The sequence below is a fragment of the Chelonia mydas genome, chromosome 16 (genome assembly GCF_015237465.2).
Source record: "Chelonia mydas isolate rCheMyd1 chromosome 16, rCheMyd1.pri.v2, whole genome shotgun sequence".
Taxonomy (NCBI): domain Eukaryota; kingdom Metazoa; phylum Chordata; order Testudines; family Cheloniidae; genus Chelonia; species Chelonia mydas.
Window position 1 is genome coordinate 12,103,574 of NC_057857.1, and position 21,378 is coordinate 12,124,951.

Below are 21,378 nucleotides of genomic sequence, written 5' to 3' on the forward strand. Positions count from 1 at the left end.
TCACTGAAATCAATGAGAGCCCGTCTCTCGACGTCCATGGAAGTTGGATCGGGCCCATAGTTAGCAAGTATGAAAGCAAATTACAGAAAAAATCGCTAAAGGAGGGAAGGAAAACCTGTCCCCTGGGCCTGGGACGGGGGGTGGTTTGCGGCTTCCCAGTGACTCACCAGATAAATCTCAGTTCTAGGACACAGTATGGGACCAGACAAACGCTGTGCAAGGCCAGTTGAATGGCTGTTAGGAGGTTCCTGGGCTATGCAAGGCAACAAACCGCTGTGCTGCTGAGGGCCCCTCTCCCATTCCAGTGTTGGGCTGGGGGTGATTGACATGAGCGTTTAGTGCTGGGAGACGCAGGGGGCCGGATCCTCAGCTGGCATGAATCAGCGCATGCCCCAGTGGGATGGCTTGGGAGGGAGGCTGATCCGGCCTGTTGTGTTTGGTGTAAAACATCTTTTGATTACTCAGTCAAATCAAACTCCTGCGGTTGCAGCCAGAATGCTGAGAGCTGGAGTTTTGCAGAGGAAATCACTTGAAGCGTTGCTGGGAATAGGAAAGAGAAAACTCGAAACAAATGTTAGAAAAGTGCAAACCCCAGCTTGTTTGTCTCGCTTTGGATTGTAAAGGTCCCAGGCAGCTCAGGGAGGGGAGAGGGAAAAGGGGAAATGAAAATAACGTACGAGCGTTTGAAAACTGAGACTGTAAAGAAATTGGGAATTTGGCCAAATTCCGTGGATTGGGATAAATCCTCTCTCTAAAGTAACCTCCTCTGGAGAAGTGAGATGCTTGGGAAATCCCCCAGCTGCGTTTATTCACCCTCATAAAATCTTGCAAGTGTCGAGGCCAAAGAGTAAAGCAACAGTAGGAGGGGAAAGAACAATTCAGGATGAGCAAGGATTTGAAAGGGACAAATGTTGTGAGTTAATGAACAGAAATACACACCAAAGAAACTAAACGAGCTACAGGGAGAGAGCACAAGTTGTTAGCTCCCTTGGAGAATGAGACTGGAAGAGCAGATAGCAGAGATGGAGCTGTGGCTTTGCTGAAGGGTCGGACTACCTGGATATCTAGCAAGGCGCAGGGTAGCTTTGTAGTAGGGACAGGCTGTGAAAATCATCATTGATTCCACGCTGGTTTATAACACTCTGTGATCTTGTGCACACAGCCAGGCCAGCACTGTGCTATACCCCAGTCCCACAACATGGCAGGCTTGGCCGTGGAGATCGGTTCTAAACCAAAATCAGGTTTCCAGGGGGATCGTGGGTGTGGAGATAATATGGTCGTGACATTCCAGGGTGCAATCCAGACCAGTGAGGGGCTGTGTCACCCCTACCCTGCAACCTGGGGTGCCTCACAGTACTTTGCTGCTGTAGTTCCCAAGCTGGGCTCCTGACGTCCTGAGTATCTGTGTAGATCCACAGCCCTGGTCCAGCAGCTGTGACCCCAGCAGCCTGTCAGCGGCACATCAGCCACACTCTGGCTTCCAGCAGCCTTGAGTTCTGCCTGTGGGGTGACCCCAACACACGCCCAGTCCCGAATCGTCTCCCCAAGGCGTGTGTTCTTCACTGTCTAGCCCCCTCCCGGACAGTCCAGATGTATTAGGTCCCTTGCCCCTCTAAGGAGATCAGTAAACGACAGCTTGCTGCCTTCGGTGGAGTTACCCATGCAGGTCACAACACTGGATTAGGTTTGATTAGCGAGTCAGACAAGTTTACTGAGGTACAAGGAGCTAGGTATTAAGTGAGTGCAAGTATAAGGCATTGAAGTCAGAAACACTTACAAGAGAAATAAAGATCAAAAAGCTTCCTAGTACTAAACGTAACAAACTAGACGTGGTTCAAGGTGAAATTCTTGCGACAGCTTTCCAGTAGCATTGTTGACCGAACTCTCAGGTCAGGATCTGCTCCCAAAGCCCAACGTCTCTTGTCTTAGAGAGAGGTGGGCAGGGAGGGAGACCCGGAGGTGTTTTGCCTCTTGCTTTTGTTGTCCCATCACCCTTTGAAAAGCATTTTCCTGAGCGTGCCCCCTAGTTAAGGTTCTTTCTAGCTGGGAGCAAGGAGACAGGGCATCTGGTGGAGGAAAGAGGTGTTATGCTGTTTCTTTTCTGAAATGCAGATTTTCTCTGTGGCCTTTCTCCCCTCTCTCACTGTCTGAAGACTCTGTTTACAGCTTATATGTAAACTGAGGTGAACACACATCCCTTTGTTTAAGCCAGGCCTGCTTGACCAGTTCCACCTAGTCAGGGCTATGCAGGTTTGAACATGTGCCTTCAACATCACACAGGGGGATGTCAGAACTTTACACATAAAGTTGCTATGTATGTTGTTGATATTATTGACCAGTGGCTTACTAGTTTTCGAATGATACCTCCCAAGGCATATTTTGTACAAGACTATTCCAGTGGTGTGTAGGGTGTGAATACAGGCTTGCATTGGCTAACAGTGGGTACAGATGGTTTTTAAATGTGTACGCCCCAGGGCCCTGGCCCACAGAACCAGAGGGGCTGGCAGGCATGGAAGCATTTTCAGGGGGATCTTTTGTAGTTTGCTCAGCTCAGGAGAGATCACCACTGGGCGAACTGCAGGATTCCCACTCAGCAGGGGCTAGGGATGAGGGTGGAATTTCCCTGACTCAGCTTAACCCACTCTTGCATTCAGAAATCTTGCATCAAGACTCAACAAGCATCAGAATGGCTTAAAAATCACAAGCTATTAGAAAATGTGTAAATGTCTTGGGCAGGGGGATTTGCTTTTTGTTTCTGAGCTTTCGGGCTGCATTTGAGTCACGTTTTCAAGCTTTTCTGTGCAACCAACCTTTTAAAAAATTACAGCTGGGATTTTCACCTAATCACATGACTCCAGAAGCTGGAGCTTTAAGAAGCCCAACCAAATATCCTTGGACTTGTGATAAAACCATAAGCTTTGGCAGCACTGTAATGAGTGGGGCTGGGAGAGCAGTGTGGAATCTCAGGACCCGGGGCGCACACTCATCTGCAGAACAGCAATCATGGAAGTGTGGTGACAGGGCAGCTCCCAGAAAATGGGAGAAGTTGCCCCTGTGATCATGAGTCACTAAGGGAAGGTGCATCCCTAGAGCTTGTGTGATCCCTGCAGGTGGGGAAGGACTGTGCTAATCATGGCACTGAGCTCAACAGTGCGAGGGGATCTAGTTAAAGTGACGTCTCATGGAGAACTCCCATGTGGCTGGATAATCTGGTTCAAATGGGACTGGACTGTGGCTAGACAGCCTTATTGGGCCAAGTCTATCCCTGGTGGAACCCTACGCCTTCTCTGGGCTTACACCTGGGGGAAATTTGGCTCAGTATGTCTTCAGTAAAACCCCAGAGGGTCCTCGTCCTCTTTGGTGGCACCCTGAGGATTGTCCCTTTCACGCTACCATTGATGTTCCACGTGGCAGCTGCTGTCCTCCCTGTGGGCCTCCTTTGGGCCTGTGCTGAATGACAGGTGGGGATGGGCACGCTGGCTCAGTGGCTGCTCTTGGATTAGCCGCAGGCCAGTGTGTGTTTCCCGTTGCTCCCGGAAAGCATGAGGAGTCTGACACCAACCCCTCTGAGTGACAGAATCACCCGGGGATGAGAAGCTCTTTCGCTGTATGCAGGTAGCGGTGAGCTGGGCATTGCTACGCGTGGCACTGCCCAGCCACAGCCCAGGAGGGAGACCAGCTGAGCATTCCCTGCTTACGGTAGGCGAGGGGGGTCACACAGGATGATCCAATGTCCTCTCCTGCCCTTATCATCTACAAACCGGGTAGGAGCTGCCAGGCGCCGTGTGACAGGTGGTGCCATCCTGTGCAATGTCTTTGGGGCCTGTATTATATTAAGTTTGAGTATCACCGTGAGCTAAGGATTTTACTGAACTCCCGTGAGGAGGGCTCCCCCAGCTTCTCCAGGAACCACAAACCGTGGGAGATGATGACGCAAATCACGCAGGTTATAACATCTCCAGAGAGCAGAGACTGATTCCACACACCATCTCACAAAGCAAGGCCATTTGGATAAAGAGGTGGGTTCGCACAGGCTCAGGTCTTCTTTCTGATCCAGCAAACGGACCGGACCTTCTGTCCAAGGGCCCCAACCCTTGCAGAAGAGTGGGAAAGACTTTGGCTTGTTAGGTCCCCCTAAGGCTGCAGGTGACCTCAGGTCAGCTGTTAGCACATGTATAGGAATGTTGGTTTTTTTACACGTTTTCTCTGTACTGCTTTTACCTTAAGAATAAAGGTGCTGGGCTGGCTCAGAAAGAGCTGGGTGGTAACTTGTAACAGCAGGCAAGGTGCTGGTCAGAGCCCTCGGACAGAAAGCAAACTGCAGGCACTCGTCTTTCGGCAGCCTGGCTTGCTGGGGACGTCACAGTGCAAGGCCCGGAGCTGTGCCCAAGAGAGGTGACGGCTGGGAGCCAGAAACCTTAAGTGGGTGCCCTTGAGGGACCGTGGCGGGGGTTACAGGCGCAGTTACCCTGAACCAGTGACATTAAGTAGAGCTGCAAAATGAAAATCTGCCCCCCCCCCCCCCCCCCCCCCCGTGATTCCCTGTCCCTCACTCTGGTTTTCACTTCCAAAGTAGAAAAAACACGTGAAAAGCCCTAGTTATGGAAAAACTCAAAAGCCGCCCAAACAAGTGGGGGAAAAGCTACGCTCCCCAGCTGCCATCTAGCCATCTCTGTAGCCCCTTGTGCTGCACTCCTGCCGTCTGGCCCGAGCTCAGCAGTGTTGGACTGCGTGAGTGCTTAGCGGAGAGACCGGTCAGAGCTCCCCTGTGGGTGTCGGTGGTGCAGTAGGTGTCACTCTTCCCTTGGCCAGCACCACAATTGTGGCCTAGGACAGTGCTACTCAAAGTGGTGGTCCGTGGACCGGTGCTGGTCCGCGAGCCATCGGCTACCGGTCTGCGCGCACATTGGAAAAAAAAATTGCAGGTCCCCCACATCAGATAGCTTGAGAAGCACTAGGAGACAGCACTCAGGTACCTGTAGCCCCTGACACCCCTTGCTGATCACGTCACTTCCCAGATTGAATTCCAGGGTGGGTTTTAATGTTCTGCCTTCCTAACAGTCCAGCTGCGTTTTCCATTGAAAAAGGCATTTTTCGCTTTGTGTCCTAAACTGCAGTCGAGCGCTGGTGTCTGCTGTGAAGCAGCTGCCATGTCCCACCCCAGAAGGGGCTGTGTTTCAGGGACTGTTGGAGTGAGCCGTGTATCGTTTGTTTGTGAGCTGGTAAAGTGCTATGGGGTGAAAGGTGCTATGTGAATGGATGATCAGGATCCAACGCCTGAGTCCCTTCACCCTGGCCACGCCAGTCAGCTGCATCCCCTTTCAGCCAGACCTCCCTTCCCTAAACCCCACCCCTGCCTTCACCCGTCCTATGTGCGCATCACACCCACCACTGTTTGCACACTCTGCTTTGAATTGGCATCCCATTGTGTTGCTGGCCATTTACTGGCATTGTTTTCCAGCTCAGAGAAAGGATCTGAATCATATGATTGTGTCCCGGTGTGCTGAGCTCACCCAGCTATTACTGTATCCATCAGCACCAGTGACATCAAAAAGCGAGCTGGGTAATGTTTGTGCTGCTTTTAGTGGAATAGGGGGTTTGTCCTCAGGGTCCTCATATGCCTGGGTTTACCTGGCTCTGCCTGGCATGGCAGCTGAAGCAGATTACACTGCCCTCATGTCATCCTGCAGGCTGTGTAGAAGAGGTCAGGGAAAGGCTCTGCTGTACTTGACAGTGACAACACAGGGCCAGGAGCCTGGACAGCATGAGCCACAGTGAATCACCAGAATCCCGTTCATGGCAATGGGACAAAGGCTTGGCAGCAGATCCTGCCTCACTTCCGAAACTCACCTGCGGGGCCAGGAGAGAGGTGTCTATGAGACAGTGATCATCCATGTTGTAGTTCTGAGCTAGCGCTGGATTTCCAGCGGCAAAAATCTGCGTTGTCTCCCTTAAATCCCAGGCCTGTAAAGAGGCTCCGTGACACCGAGGCACCTCGGTGATCTCCCAGTTATTGTGTAGAGGGTGAAACAGACAAGCAGAAATGATGTAGAAAGGCTCAAAAAGAAAAGGGGTTATTCCCTTTGCTTAGTCCTGGAAATAGGCTGGTTCCTGGGAAATCAATTTCCCCTCACCTAGGGGGAATAGTTTCTCTAGCCACTACGGGAGAGGGAAATGGTCCGAGACAGCTCTCACCTACTCCATTGACCTGTGGATTTCCATCACTGTAGCATGCAGTGGCTGCGGTTAGTTAACCTAGTAAAATACCTTCCTGGGTTGATGAGTGAGCACACAGCCTGAGCTGCAGATTTCATGGGGGTCCGTCCTGGAGCTGGCTAGCCCAGCTTGCTGCTGAATATCTGCTCCTTGAAGCTTTCAGATGTCACGTCCCCAGTGGAATTTCCTACTGGCAGAGATGGCAGGTTGGTCTGTGTGGTCCATTGGTCACCGCAAAGAGCCCTGGATTCTCATTCTAAACCCACAGAGCCACTGCATGACCTCGAACGAGTTCACGTCACCTCCTCAGTCAGTCCAGGAAGACGGAGTGGTAACAAATCAGCTCTGAAAAGCAGAAGGACCCAAGCGACTCTGGCTAACTAAATCATGGGGAGTGAAGGGTGCTAAGTGCTGACACAGTCAGTGTAAAAACACTTTAAATGAATGTCTTCTCTGAGTTACTAACAGCCCCATCAGTTATTAAAGCTAAGAGTTCTGAATCCCATTGGCTTTTCACCAGTCATTCACTCGCTGTGTTTTTCTCAGCCTGTAAATGAGAATCGATTACAGCAGCTGTTAGTGTCCCTGCAGAATTGACAAACCTGTATATCCTCCCAGGATCAGGTCTCCCGGCCTTAGGTTTAGCCTTACAAAATCCCCCTGTTGGGCTGAACAGGTGAGGAGAGTGCCCAAGGCATAGAAGGGAAAGCGCCCGATTTGGAAACAAGTAAATAATAAATGCAAATGGCCTCCCAGTGATCCCACTGAGCAAACTGGTAAAGTTCCCAACCCTTAAAAGGCCAGAAATAGCAACAACTCCAGACTCTTCCCCAGTGTCTGGTGTATCAGCCCAGCCCAGGTGTGATTCGCACTAGGTCTGAGTGAGTGGCGCCAGGGCTCTGTGTGCGTATTCAGTTTTTAAATGATTTAGTGCTGCTGAAAGCCTTAGAGGCTGATGCTCTGGGCTCATCCCCAGGAAAGGTCCTGCCATGGCAGTAGCAGAGAAGCCTTCTCCCCCATCTCCGCCCCCTGTCAGGCACTGCCCTGTAATGGTGAGCTGGTGCCCTCTCTGCTGAGACAGCCAACAAGGGTTAGAACCAACGGGGGTGTTGGGTTTTGTGACATGAGGGGTCTTGTGCCAGGGCTCCTGGATTGAGACCCACCAGCTCGTTCCATGTGTGCCAAGCCAAGATGCTTTTCTTGGCCATGACAGTTAGTCCCCACTCAAAACCATCAACCTAGATGTGAAAGGCTCCATATCCCATTATCAATCCCTGGATCTATTCAGTTCTCCCTGGACTGAGGGTCTTACACTGTATCTGTATTGGAATTCTTTCCCACCCCCTCACCCCCACCTATACATATGGTTTCCTCCATGCCACTGCACCCCAGGGTCTGTGCCATTGTTCTGCACTTGTTTGGTTAACGTCTCCTTGATCTGCTTGCAGAAAACAGGACTTCCCCCACCCCACCCCCTCCAGGCCCATGCTCTGGGCAGACAGGGTGACGCTCAGGGCCTTTCCAGCTCCCTGGTCTCCTCTGCGCTGGGGTGGGTGGGGGGATGGGAGGGAAGGAGTTGGAACATGATTTTTTTGTACAAAAATAAAGGCTCTCTTATCTGATGCCCCCGGGGCCCTGCAGGCTGGGCCCAGCTGAGCAATGTTATCTGATCATTACATAATGCTGGAGCCAGGCTGCTTTCCCCCCTGACGGAATACCAGTGGGGCCTGGCAGGGAGGTGAGGAGCCAGCCGTGTTTATGCGGAGCAGGCATGGGGAGCTGCCGAGCCTGAGTGTAACGCTGCCAGCCCTGAGCCCTCTGCAGGGAGAGGCCCTTACGCCTTGCTTGCGGGATGATGAATCCTGTTCTGGCAGCGCCTACAAGAGATGAGGTTTCCCCTTCTCGGCTCAGCATCTGCACCCCATGAGAGGGTGGGACAGTGGAGAGAACGGTGGACTCCTGGCCCCCTATGATCTGGGGGCAGGGGAGGAGTCCCGCCTCGGGAGCACTGTGCTGAAGGCCCCTTGATAAAGGGGCTGGAGCACAGCAAGGGGGAGGTGTTGGCCAGGGCACAGACAGTGCTATGAACTGGGGACATGCGGATGTACACAGCCCAAGGGAGCAGGAGGAGGTTTAAGTGAGACAGGGGTGTTTGATGTGTGAGGGCATTAGGTGATGGGGGTCTCTGGTAGCATATGACAGGGGTCTGGAGCACAAGTGGGGGTTGGGTGATATATGGAACGGAAGGGGGCAGGGAGTGGGGTGGGGGTGCCCTGTTGGCGCCGAAGGGAGGGTCTGATGGATTGTAGGGGGAAGGTGTTTCACTGGACGGCGCCAGTTAATGCTAATGAGTTGCTGGGCGGAGCGTGATGTAGCAATGGGGGTGGGGGCGCTGAGTGACATGGGGAATTTGGTGGACTGGTTTGTGTGCTGGGCAATGTTTTGATGAGTGGGGGCTCAGAGCTGATGAGGCAGAGGGAAGCCTTGGCCTGTCTTTTCCTGCCTTGCCAGGTGAAAGGTCTCCCCTGCTGGCTGTGCCAGCCTAGGACGCCGGGTGGCTGGCTCCTCCCAGCCGGCGTGGCCCAACTCTCACTCTGTAGGTTGGCGGCTTCACAGCCAGGCCAGACAGCTGGGTAATCTCCCTCTGACATAAGTGATCCGTGCCGTTCTCCTTGGAAACAGTCTCCGAGCAGCTCCCGGGGGCCGCGGAGATCTAATCTTTCCCCTTTGTGTGCTAGTCCCTCAGTGCGAGGCGGACTCGGGGCCGTGAGGCTCTACACAGATGGGGCCTGTCTGCAGTGTTCTGAGCAGCCGCAGGAGTCCGGTGTCTAGTCCTGGCTGAATTACCCTCGACTGGCTGCTTGGGGTAGGGCTGGAAGGGAAGAGTGGGCTGCCTGTGGAACCCAGATAAGCCTCTGTTTATCTTCCTCCTGATGCTGCTGACTGCATGGCTGGTCTAGTTGGTGTGTCGAGGAAGTGCAGGACAATAGGTGGGTAGTGGACGCAGCGTCCTGGACGAGGCCTGGTCTGTGACCCTAGTGCAAGGGCGGCTTTGCAATTTGCCTTCTCCTTGTTTGACTTCTCTTCTCCCCACCCCCGTCTTTTCAGCTGTCACTCTGCGTGAGTCACAGCTGCAGTCACATCTTCTGCACTGGGTGCAGGAAACTGGGCTTTGACACCGGCCGAGCTCATTAGCAGGGCTTGAAAAATCTTTACCAGAGGAAGATTTCCTCGACGCGTGGGTGTGGTGTGGTGTTGCAGGGCGGCAGGGGCAAAGCCACCAGTTTCGGCAGCACGTAAGCTGTCATTTGAAAGGGTGTGCATGGATTTCCCTAGGATATTTCCTAGTTCTGATGCTCATGAGGCAAACTGTCTGAAGGGGAACAGAGCGTAAAGGGACACAGGACTAGGTGTCCGAGTCTAAAGACAGACAGCTCTGCCCAACAGCAGGGTGAAATTAACAAGCCCCTGTGAGCAAGCAAGGAAAGGATCAAGAAAGGATCCTAAGGCCAGAAGGGACCATTATGATCATCTCATCTGAACTCCTGGCCACAACACAGACCCTGGAGCAGCGAAACTCAGACTGCGGCTCACGTGACACAAGTGGCTCTTGAATGTGTCTCCCGCGGCTTTTTGCAGCACATGATATTAAAACACTGTGGGATCTAATTATTAACCAGTCTACGTTATTAACCAATCAGGATCCTTTTACTAGGTTATTAACCAATTAAGTTATCAGCTTACACTGTTATTAACTTATTTGCTGTGAGAATTATACATATATATATATATATATACACACACACGCGCATACGTGACGCCCTCCGACTTGAACCTGAACTTGACTGGAACGCCTTGCGTAACACAAATTTTGCGTAAGTTGGAAACGTATCTCCGACCATTACGCAAAAAACCCGCAACGCTCCTATTTCTAGTTTACGGAACTTTTTTCCGTAAGTGCGGATTTGCGTACGTCGGGTTTGCGTAACACAGGGAGCGTCTGTAAACATTTTCCTGTCACACGGTTTAAATATGACTAGTACTGTACTAAACGAAACTATGAACTCACACGACTGGTGCTCTTTTGGGTACTGTTGGTCGCTAATTTGGCTCCTGAACCTCTGAGGTCTGAGTATCCCTGCCATGGAGTGTTACCCGGTAGATCCCATCAGTGTCATGTTTCTGTTGATTTGGGGGAGCTCTGACCAGAAGCCGGGGCAGGTGCCATTGCTGAGGACCACTCAAAAAACCAAAGGCTGGGGGAAGGGCAGAGCAGTGGGGACCCACCTTGACCTTGCAGCTTCAGGGAAGCTCTGAAGGGAAGGGATGGTGAGCACAAAGTATGCCCCTTGGTGGCTAATGGGGGAAGCTGTGAACTGCTGTCACAGGGCTCACTACTATTACTAACACTCTGAGGGACTAGACCGCAGGAGTGGGGGCCTCCGGTAGTAGTAGTAGTAGCCGGAGTGTTGCTTGCTGTGTTCATTGCATTGAGACCAGCTCCTCTCCCCCATTCCCTCACAGCCTGACTGTGTCTGACATGGGACGAGCTACACACAGCCGTGTCCCAGCCTGGGGCCTTGGGGAAGTGGCTGAGATGGAGGTTGGCTTTAGTGGGATCTGAGAGTGCAAATCCCTCCGTGGCTTTGCAGATGTCAGCCTAGGGCTTCCCAATACACTTCCCTCCTACTGTGGCCAGTCCAGGATCCCTGGGGGCTGGGATGGGGAGGCCCCTGGGTTCAGCAGCTCCCTGCACTGCTCCAGCCTAAGTGCTTCAGTCCCCTGAGTGGATGCTCAAGGCTGCATCTCTGGGCTTAGGGCTGCTCTCGGTGGGATCTCTTGGTTAGAGCCAAGGATGCTACCCAAGAGCCCAGAGCTACCCTCCTTCCAGGAGCTGCGGCCAGGGCTCCCCTCCCCAGCCCAGCCAGCCAGGGAGCTGCTGAGAGCCCCCATACTGCAAGCCAGAGAATGGCAGCCTGGGCCAAAGGCTCCTGTCCCATCCCCAGGAGCAGCAGCCCGAAGCCCCCCAGCAGGAAATTAGGGGCTAGGAGCGGCCACAGCAACCCAGCCATAGCAGCTCTTAGCAGACAGCTGGGAGCAGCCAGGTCCCCCTCCCTCTCCAGGGCAAGCAGCACGGGTCAGCACCCCAACCTTGGTCCCCACCCAGCCTAGGACAGGGAACAACCGGGGCAGAGCCGAGTCTCGGCTCAGTCGGAGTTTCCCGGGCGCCAGCCAGGGCGGAGCACGGCCGGCCCTATGTTCCTACAGCTCATTCCCTGCTGCGGGCTTGAATTCTGGGAAATGGGACACTTCTGTTCTTTCTGTAAAAGGGAATGTGTGTTAATCAGATATGCAAATTAAGGGATTGTCATTTGCATAAGACCAGCACCCTGACCTTGCATCTTCCCTGCGCCTTCCTCCCCCCCAACCCCCGACACGTTCTCCTCCTCCATCTCCCCTTCTCCTGCTCTCCATCCTCCTTTCATTCAGCACTGCTGACACATTTGTGTAAATTTCCATTCCCATTCCTTGGGCTTTCCATTTCCTGTCACTCACTGGAGCTGTAGATAGCATCGTCCAGTCATCCACCCTTCTCCCCCTTCAACGTCAGGGCGTCTGGACAATCCGGGCCTAGCATCCGGCCCAGCTCCGCTGCCTCCAGACGCCTCTGCTTGCATGCAGTTGTCTGGAGCCACTGGTGAGCGTCAGTCCCCAGAGGGAAGTGATGGAAATCCTTTCAGTGGCTGGCCATCTCCAAGGAAAACATTACCCTGAGGGGGCGGCCAGGCCCAGCTGCTGGACCCCGATTCACCCCCTCTGCTTCAGGCTCATTCTCCCACCCTCTGTGTATCGGACTCAGGAGGTTTGTCAAAGGATATTGAGCTCCCTTTAAGGAAGGGCTCATGGTGTGTCACAGTTCACAACCACCACCCTAGTGAATCCTTTGTTACCTTAGGATGTGTTGTAAAACATCTGTAGGCACCTAAGGCTTCACAGCTCTTGCAGTGCTGAATGCTAGGGCCACTAGGAACTTAACAGAAGCAGCTGGGACATCAGATCTTGCACGGATAGTCCAGGCCTGTGTGCCAAAGTAGAATCTCCATTAGCTGTTAGCTGTATAGGGCCTCTGACACACAACTGAACAATTCTGATCCCTCCAGTGAAAGCCATCTGTCTGTCTGTCCGTCTGTCTGTCTCTCACGTGCGCGCACACACACACACACACACAATTTAATTAGTATATTTTCTTCCTTTGCCTTGTCTTCATTGGTTGCCTGTAGGAAAGGGGTCTCACCACCATAGCACTGGCAGCTCCTGTCCCTCCCTGCCTTGGCCATTCACACAGGCGGACAGAGAGTTGTCAACCCGACTGTCATTCTCGACGTGCTGTAGCCACGGAGCCTCTTCTCTCCCCGCCTGCACCTCACCTTCTTAATATCAGTGAGACCCTCAGGATGCAGAAAGGGGAAACCAGCCAGCTCCTACTGTAATTCCCTGCTTCCCCTTCATCCAGAGCAGGGGCAATGCCTGCCCTTCAGCAGCAGCAAGGGCTCAGTCATAAAGTGTCATGAGCTGGGGACTTGTTCCTGCGGGATATGGAACCAAATACCCCTAGGTCATTGCTGGTCTGAATCAAGCTCAGGTGGTCTGTGTGAGATGAGGTGTCTCGCCATGTCCTCACCCAGTTCTCCGGGTCTCAGCTCTAGCAGGATGAAATTTTTCCAAGGTCAGTGCAAAATGGCCACACAAAAAATATGTATTTTATTTATGTTTATTTTCCTCAACATTGTTGTGTTTTTATTTTCCTGAGGTTTGGCCAGTTCTAGTCTCAGCTTCTGCCAAACAGAGCCAGGGGGGCATTTTCTGATAGCATTACTCACACCGAGTAGCACCTTTCGGCTTCAGAAGTCCCATTGAAGGCAATTCCCCAATCAGCTGCATTGCAGTCAGCGGGAGTAAGTAAAATCTGCTTGTAGGATCAGGTCTCTAACTTGCCTCTTAAAATAAGGATTCCACGTGCATTCCAGTAACTTAGATTTTCTGTTTTGTTTTTTTGAATGGCACATTATTATTGTCCCCTCAGTAAAACGTTGTATGCCCCGGTTTTTAGATGACATAAATAACAGCTTCTGATCTTTCCGATTTCCACTTACCCTGCTGCAGACCGAGGGGTGTATGTGGCATGGCGGGGGGGCGCGACTTCTTGTCCTCAATTGTTTGTGAAAGGTATAGCCTGATTCTGTCAAGTGTTGGTTGCAGCAGGGACATAGCATTTTCCATACCGGATCAGAGCTTCATTACGTTCAATCTCCTGCCTTGGGCAGCGGCCAATATGTGACACTTCAGAGGAATTTTTAAAAAGACCCAACATAGAGCACTTGGCCTGTTGCGAAATGCTGTGTGTTTTGGTGGGAGGGCGCCGGGCTGGGATTCCAGACCTCGATGGGAATTGACCGCTCATGTCCTGAAGCGTGAGTCACGGATTTCTCTGTGCTCTGGCGTGCTGAGATCTCACAATTGATTCATGGTCAGTTTTGTGTGGATGGGTCTGAAAATTTCATTTTGAATAAGGTTCAGGATTTCAACCCCCGAAGCACAGGGGTGTTTGAAGGTGGAAGGCTTGTGGCTGAGTAGGCAGTGTCTTGTGCTATTTGCGGATCTGGGAAAGGCCCCCCCAAACTAAAGCCCCCCACCATAGCTAAGGGGGAAGGACCGCTAATCCCAGGCCATAAGTGAGTATGTAGGGAAACAAATTTAAAAATAGGAGCAGGAATGAGGTCAGAGATTGAAAATCAGGGAACCAAAGGGGGATGCCCAGAACAGCGCCCATTGTCCCTCAAAGGCATCTCAGGTGTCAGTGGACACTGCTCAGAGGATCTCAGCCAGGGTGCATGCTATGTAGGCTCTGTGGCACAATGGATAGCGCATTGGACTTCTAGCATAGTGACAGATTAAGTCATTCAAAGGTTGTGGGTTCGAGTCCCACCAGAGTCATATTTTGGGGGTTAGATTAGATGACCCTTGTGCTCCCTTCTAACCCTATGGTTCTAGGACAAGGCATTGGGCTGGGATTCAGGAGACCTGGGCTTTGTTCCTGGCTCTGCCACAGACCTGCTGGGTGACCTTGGGCAAATCACTTCATCTCTGTTTCCCCTAAACAAACAAGGAGTCTGGTGGCACCTTAAAGACTAACAGATTTATTTGGGCATAAGCTTTCGTGGGTAAAACACCACTTCTTCAGATGCACGAAAGCTTACGCCCAAATAAATCTGTTAGTCTTTAAGGTGCCATCAGACTCCTTGTTGTTTTGTGGATACAGACTAACATGGCTACCCCCTGATATGCTGTAGCCCATGAAAGCTTATGCTCAAATAAATTTGTTAGTCTCTAAGGTGCCACAAGTACTCCTGTCCTTTTTGCTGATACAGACTAACATGGCTGGTACTCTGAAAATTATTCAGTGTATTACGGGGATATTGCAGATTATGTATTCCTTACACCACCCAATCCTAAACCGAATTTTGCACCCCTTGATAATCTGTACCTTATTCCCTGATAACCAGAAACTTCTATGCTTAAACTCTGTACCGTTTTCTTTTTACTTTAACATCATCTTAATAAACTTATTAAATCCATCCCCGCTCTGTGGCTGGCTTACAGTGGATATGACTGTACTACAGGTACCAGTTAACCGAGTTACTCCTTCAGCTCAGGTGGTACTGATTCACATTTTAGTGCTGGGCAATCCAGGGGCAGATGCCCAGGAATGACCTGTGATGTCTGTCATTACCCAGGGCATAGAGCGAAAGGAGGGAGCATAGCCTTAATTTGGACTTTCCTCTCGATCAGCATAGTTTTAGTGTCTGAATGATTTTGCTGATTCTTTTCCCTGGAGCTAGTCTCAGAGTTGGCCCTGACAGACCCTGAGAAAAGTCAGTGACGCTCCACCATGGATGGAGAGTGGCTTGCAAATACGTGGTAAAGGTCGTAGTTAGAGATAAAAAAGCCCTCCCTGGTCAAGTCCATACAGCTGCAAAGACTGGATGCGTTCTCCAGAGAGAGGGTGTATTCATGGTAAGCTGGTGCTTCCCCAGCCTCTTAGCCAAAACACTAGGAAGAATCCTGTTTGGTTACTTTTTTAAAGAGCAGTTACAGCTGATTGAGGAAATGTCCTTTTCAGTAACCTAGGAACGGTTCAAGATATTCCGTCCTTCTGTCCTTCCTTGCTTCCTTCCCGTATTTACGGCCTCTAGAACAATCCCTTCAGGGCTAAGTGCTCTGCCAAAGCAAATTTTTAAGCTTGACATTGTAAACCCTTGGAAACTGGAGCTGAAAGTGCCCCCCCCCCCCCCAAACCGCTAGCCCTTATCCTACCGGCAACATCTAATAACTGCCAGATGTTGCTTCCTCAGTGCATCCCAACCCCCTGTGCTCAGACACATTCTGCCCCCAAGTCCCTTCTCAGCTCCTGCTGCACCTCCTTCCTATGCCCCCAACCTGGAGCCCCTTCTTGCTGTCCCGAGGGACCTCTTGTTCCAATAAGGACAATGCAGCACAGCCTTCTCCCCTCCTACCACCCAGGCTTCTTAGAGAAGGCTTCAGTTGCCCTTTGATCTGTATCCTCTCCTGGGCTCCCCCCCCAGCATCCCTGACCCCTTCTCTTCCCTGGCCACTCTGCTCCTGCTCCCCTCCTGATGTCCCAGGCCCTTCTCTCTTCTCCCATCCTCCTGTGCTCCTTGCCCCCTTGAGCCCCCCTTCTCACTGTAACTGTTCTGTCCCTCAGCACTGCAGCGAGATGACTGACATTGAGTTGTTTCCCCTCTAGGTCCCATGAGCGCTGATGTTTGCACCCTTCAGCAGATGATGAAGGACAAGGTGTCTTACACAACAGGCAAGACTGTGAGTGGCTGTGTGAGCCGCAGCACCGTGGGGGGACCCCAGGAAGTCCACGTTCTCCAAGTGAAAATGGAGAAGGTCAGTAATTGGGGGCTTGGAGGGTGGGGGAGAGACACAGTGACACAATGTCTGCTCCCTGTCAGCAGACAGACCAGGTGCTTTCACTGCCTGGGGCATATGGCTTCATAGGCGGAGTCTGGGGGGAGGGCAAGGGAGGGCATTGCCCCCCCCCCCAAACTGCAAGCCTCAGGCAGGCAGCCTGAGAGTGTAATATAAGGAGTTCTGTAGAGGAGACAGGAGAGGTACTGCTGCTTGCCCCCTGAAGCAGGGAATCAGAATTTTGTTTATAAACAGAGATTAATAGGTGATTAAGATAAGAAAGGGCTGTTAGGATGTTTTCTAAAGTTAACTGATCTGTTCCAAGCTTGGGGAACTGCAACAAGTAAGTAGCCTAAATAATAGAATGGTAATTGTAGATTTTTCTACAATTGTTGTATTCAAGAGATGGTAACAAAGTGACTAGTATCTTTCTTTGAGATGATGGTTTTTTACGCACAAAAGCTTATGCCCAAATAAATCTGTTAGTCTTTAAGGTGCCACCGGACTCCTTGTTGTTTTTGTGGATACAGACTAACACGGCTCCCCCCTGATACTTCCTGATTTTTTAGACAAAGGAAATGCAGTAGATCTAATCTACCTGGATGTCAGTAAGGCATTTGATACAGTTTCACATGAGAAATTATTAGCTAAATTGGAGAATTAAATTGGGGATTAATATGAGAACTGAGAGGTGGATAAGGAACTGATTAAAGGGAAGATTACAGTAGGTCATACTGAAAGGTGAACTGTCAGGCTAGAGGGAGGTTACTAGTGGAATTCCTCAGGGATCGGTCTTGGGACCAACCTTGCTTAACATTTTTATTACCGACTTTGGCACAAAAAGTGGGAGTGTGCGAATAAAATTTGCAGATAACATTAAGTTGTGAGGTCTTGCCAATACCGAGGAGGACTGGAATGCCATACAAGATCTGGATGACCTTGTAAACTGGAGTAATAGAAATGAGATAATATTTAATAGTGCAAAGTGCAAGGTCACACATTTAGAGACTAACAACAAGAATTTTTGCTATGAGCCAGGGACTTATCAGTAGGAAGTGACAGTGGAGGAGAAAGAACTGGGTGTATTGGTTGATCACAGGATGACTATGAACCATCAATGCGATGCGTCTGTGAAAAAGGTTAATGGATGCATCAGGAGTTTCAGTTGCGTAGGTAGCCCCTCGAATCATGGTTAAAGTTGCCCCCCCCCAAAATCTGAAAACGTGCCCCTGTGCAGGCACGGAATTCCCCCCTCCCTCCCCATGCAGCCCCGTTGGCCTGACTGGAGCCACCCCGCCCCCCCCACACACACACTAAATATAGACTGGTTAACCTGTCAAACTACGCCTATGCTAATGGCCCCTGGACCTGGGGAAAATCGGCCCCAGCACAGAGGTCTGGTATGGCTGTTTGGGAAAGGATCCTTTATGTATAGGGACCAGTAAGCTGAGAAGTCAGGCTCTGTGCTACCAGGCCGGCAGCCTGTACTTGGTTCCCTGCTAGGCGAGGTGGTGCAAGGTGAGGATTTAAATACCATTGAAAAAGTTAACGGTTTAAACTATTAAAAAATACTTCATTTAAACGGTTAACCGATTAAAGGGAGAGGGGCTGGGGTTGCTCTGGCTGGCCAGCGTGGCTGGGGCAGGTCCTGCCGGTGTGGCTTGGGGCCAATCCAGCTGGCGCGGCTGGGGCCACACGGGCCAGCATGGCTGAGGCTGCTCTGGCTGGCTGGTCGTCTTCCCTGAGACAAGAACCTTTTTAGATGCTTGCAGAGTACATCCCCTCACTTGTTCCAGTCATTGGACAATGCTCCCTCACTCATGGAGAGCTGATGTAACCTTTTTTCACTATAGACCATTTGTGAGGAGACCACCTTTTTCCAAAGCTTGGGTGACAGTGCAACAGGCTGTCAGTTCACGCTCTACTGGCTCTTCATGACAAAAAGGATATTTCTGCCTGTGTGGGGGAGGGTGGGGGGGAGGTTAAGCATGTGGCACACTGACAAAATGCGTTGCGTCTTCCCCCCCTCAGTGGCTATTTGCCTGCTACTTCCCCCAGCTAACGGAATCGGTCCATTAGCTCAAGTGGTACCTGTCTGTGCTTTGGAGCAGGAGGTCCCTAAAATCAGTCCAGCCAGAGGGTCATTTTAAATGAACATTTAGATTTGGTAGAAAACGGCAGACGTAGTGGAATCAGTCTTCGTAATATCCCCAGTGGCTCTGCTGAGGATTACCTAGTTCTGCTTTTTCGGGGGGAGGCTGTAAGGGACAGTTTGTTGTTTGTAGGAAATGAGAGAGTTTCCAGAATTGTGGTGACAGTGAAATCTCTCAGGCTCTATAGGACGAGATCCCTGGATGTTTAAAAGATATTTGGAGTTTCCCTAAGCAACCTCGCCTTTCAGATCCTTCCTTCATACTCGCTTTTCTCCTGAATTCCTACCCAGAACTGATTCTCTTCAGCAGTGTCACCTCATCTGTTCCCACTTCTGCACCTACTCATGTGTCATTTGTCTTGACTTTGTCTGAATTAGGCTGTCATTTCCCTTGGGGGAGAGTACCCTATTTCTTCGTGTGTTGAGAAAGGGCTGTTCGTGCTAATAGTGCTCTCTAAATAATCTGTTGCTTTTTCCTTTTGTCCCAACTAATTTCACTAAATATTATTAAAATATGACTGTTCTACATGGCCAAAGAACAGAGCGCATGGCTGTTCGATTAAGAAATAATAGCAAGGAAGGCCAAAAGTGAAGTCTCTCAGAGAGAAAGAGCGCGGTGTGTGATTCCGCGCAGTGGGGTCCTGGTCCGTGACTCGGACTGCTCGGCGCTACAGCAATACAAATAATAAACAGTAACGATAACAACGGCTGCTGTCTCCGCATTCCGACAGAGCTTGAAAATTCCAAGGTGCAGCGTGCAGAGAACAAAAAGCATCCCAGCTTAATAGCAACCAAATGCAAAGTGGCAACGGAAGGGTTGTGCGCAAGACTTTTCTGTTTCCTCTTGAACTCTGTGTCCAAGGACTGGGTGTGATATTTACAGTCTTTATTGTATCCAGCCAGAGGAAGGCTGCTGGGTTTCTTTCTGCTTTCTAAAGGTCTCATCACCCGTTTGTGGATGCTGAGCCAGATCCTCCGCTAAAGCCAATGGAGCCATGTCGATTGACACCAGCTGAGGATCTGGTCAGTTATTATTTTGTGGTCCAGAGGCCGTTTGGGCTTTGGGCACTGCAAAGAATCAAACAGTGCAGCAGGGAAGCTGGTGTGAACACAGTGTGCCAGCCAAGGTGGTTTTATTCAACGAGCAGCCCTTAGGGCCTGTCCCCCTAGTAGAGAAAAGACTGAACCCAGCTGTACTGAATCTATAGGGAATTCTGTATGGAGGCTCTGTCACATTCCGGGGTGCGGTCCAGCCCAGTGAGGGGTTGTCTCATCACCTTCCCTGTAACCTTGGGTGCCTCACAATGCTTTGCTGTTGTAGCTCCCAACTTGGGCTGCTCACAGCCCACCTACCAGCATGTAGGTCACACCCTGAAGTGTCTGTGTGCTAGACAGGACTAGTTCAGCACTCTGACCCCAGCAGCTGGTCTACAGCCCCTAAGCCACACTTTGGCTTCCACCAGCCTTCATTACTACTTGCAGGGGAACCCCCAACACACTCCCAGATTTTTCCCAAAACATCTGTTCTGCAATGTCCAGCCCTCTCCTGGGCAGTTCAGAGAGATGTTATGGTTTGCTTCCCCTTTAAGGAGTCAAGATTCAATAGTTTGTTACTTTCACTGGAGTTACCAGGCAGTTCAATTTAAACACAGCACTGGATGGGTTTAGATTAAAAATAAAATACAGTTATTAACAAAAGACTATAGGATTTTAAGTGCATTCAAGTATAAGAGATACAATTAGAGACGGTTACCAGCAAAAACATACCTAAAAGTCTAAAACTTAATCTAGCAAGTTTTGGTTCCAGACTTTGTTCAAGATGGCCATTCTCACCCCAGGCTTTCAGCAAGCTGGTGACTGACCCTATCCACAGCCAGGATCTCTCTCCAAGGCCCAAAGGTGCTGCTGCGTTTGTCTTCTTGGGTGAAAGAGACAAGTTGGGGTTCTCTGCCCCTTTCTTGGATAGCCCAGTGAACCTTTGCAATGGATTCCTCTGAAGGTTACCCCTCAAAGGAAAGTTTATCATGCAGTGAGAAAGGCAACATGGAGTATGGCGGGGAAGGAGGCTCCATCCTCTTTTTTCCCCCACTTGTGTTTGCTGAAATGAAAATTGTTCTGCTTCCTCCCCTCTCCTCCCCCTGCTGACCTGAGGACCCTATTTACTACTTATATGAAATGTGAGGTAAACGCACATTTCTTTGTTTAGAATAGACCGGTTTAACAACTGTACCCTCGGCAGGGCTGTCTGGCTCTGAACATGTGCTCATAACAGGGGAATTCATAACTGTACATATAATGTTGCTATATACATTTCACCAGGATATTATTGACCAGCAATTTATTAGTTTTTAGATGATACCCCACAAGGCATATTTTGTACAAAGATTATTACACTAGTGTGTAGGGTGTGAATACAGTGATGCTTTCGGCCACAGGCTCCTGGATGCAGGCAGCACCTGTGGTTCGCCTGGACCCTGTGACCTTAGGGTTTATGTGTTCCAAATTAGTCATTTAAGGATGAAAACCAAACTGAATTCTTTAAGCTTTGAGCCTCCAGCGCTGTTACAACTCATTTAATTTTGTGGCGGACTGTGAATAACATGCATGATAGAATTAGAAAAGTTATTTATTATCAAATATCTATTTAACAGTCAGGCCTGGCACCATAACCAGACACTGCACTGATACTCACATGCTAAGAGGAAAGCCACATTTAGAGGTGAGTGGTCCCTAAATGAGGAGACTGGATATAATCATTTTTCTAACAGCACCTTGATGGTGGATAGATGTGCCTAAGCTAAAATTAGCCTGCTACCCTTTGTATAATCAATTATAATAACACCCCATCATTAATTAACATTAAATTTACCTTTTACCTTATCTGTATTTCTACTACCATAATTAAATATTTTCTACTTCCTTATTGGCTATTTAACATTAAGCATCATTTGAATTGACATCTGTGTAAATTCCATACCAATAACTGTCAATATAGATAACATTGCCCAAAACAT

General features: G+C 50.4%; 1 protein-coding gene and 1 non-coding gene across 4 annotated transcripts in view; both read left to right on the forward strand.

Moving 5' to 3' along the window:
• Window positions 1-21,378, forward strand: part of ENG (endoglin) — a 57,492-nt gene that overhangs the window by 1,310 nt on the left and 34,804 nt on the right. For 2 of the 3 annotated variants that reach the window (XM_027819723.3, XM_037879974.2), the window contains exon 2: window positions 16,043-16,191. In XM_027819723.3, coding sequence (XP_027675524.2) covers window positions 16,043-16,191 — 149 coding nt within the window. Of the gene's footprint in view, window positions 1-8,910; window positions 9,207-16,042; window positions 16,193-21,378 lie in introns of those variants that run through there. The other variant, XM_043530663.1, reaches the window with a different exon arrangement.
• Window positions 14,119-14,211, forward strand: TRNAR-UCU. The gene is made up of 2 exons: window positions 14,119-14,155; window positions 14,176-14,211. It is a non-coding gene; the product is annotated as a tRNA-Arg (tRNA).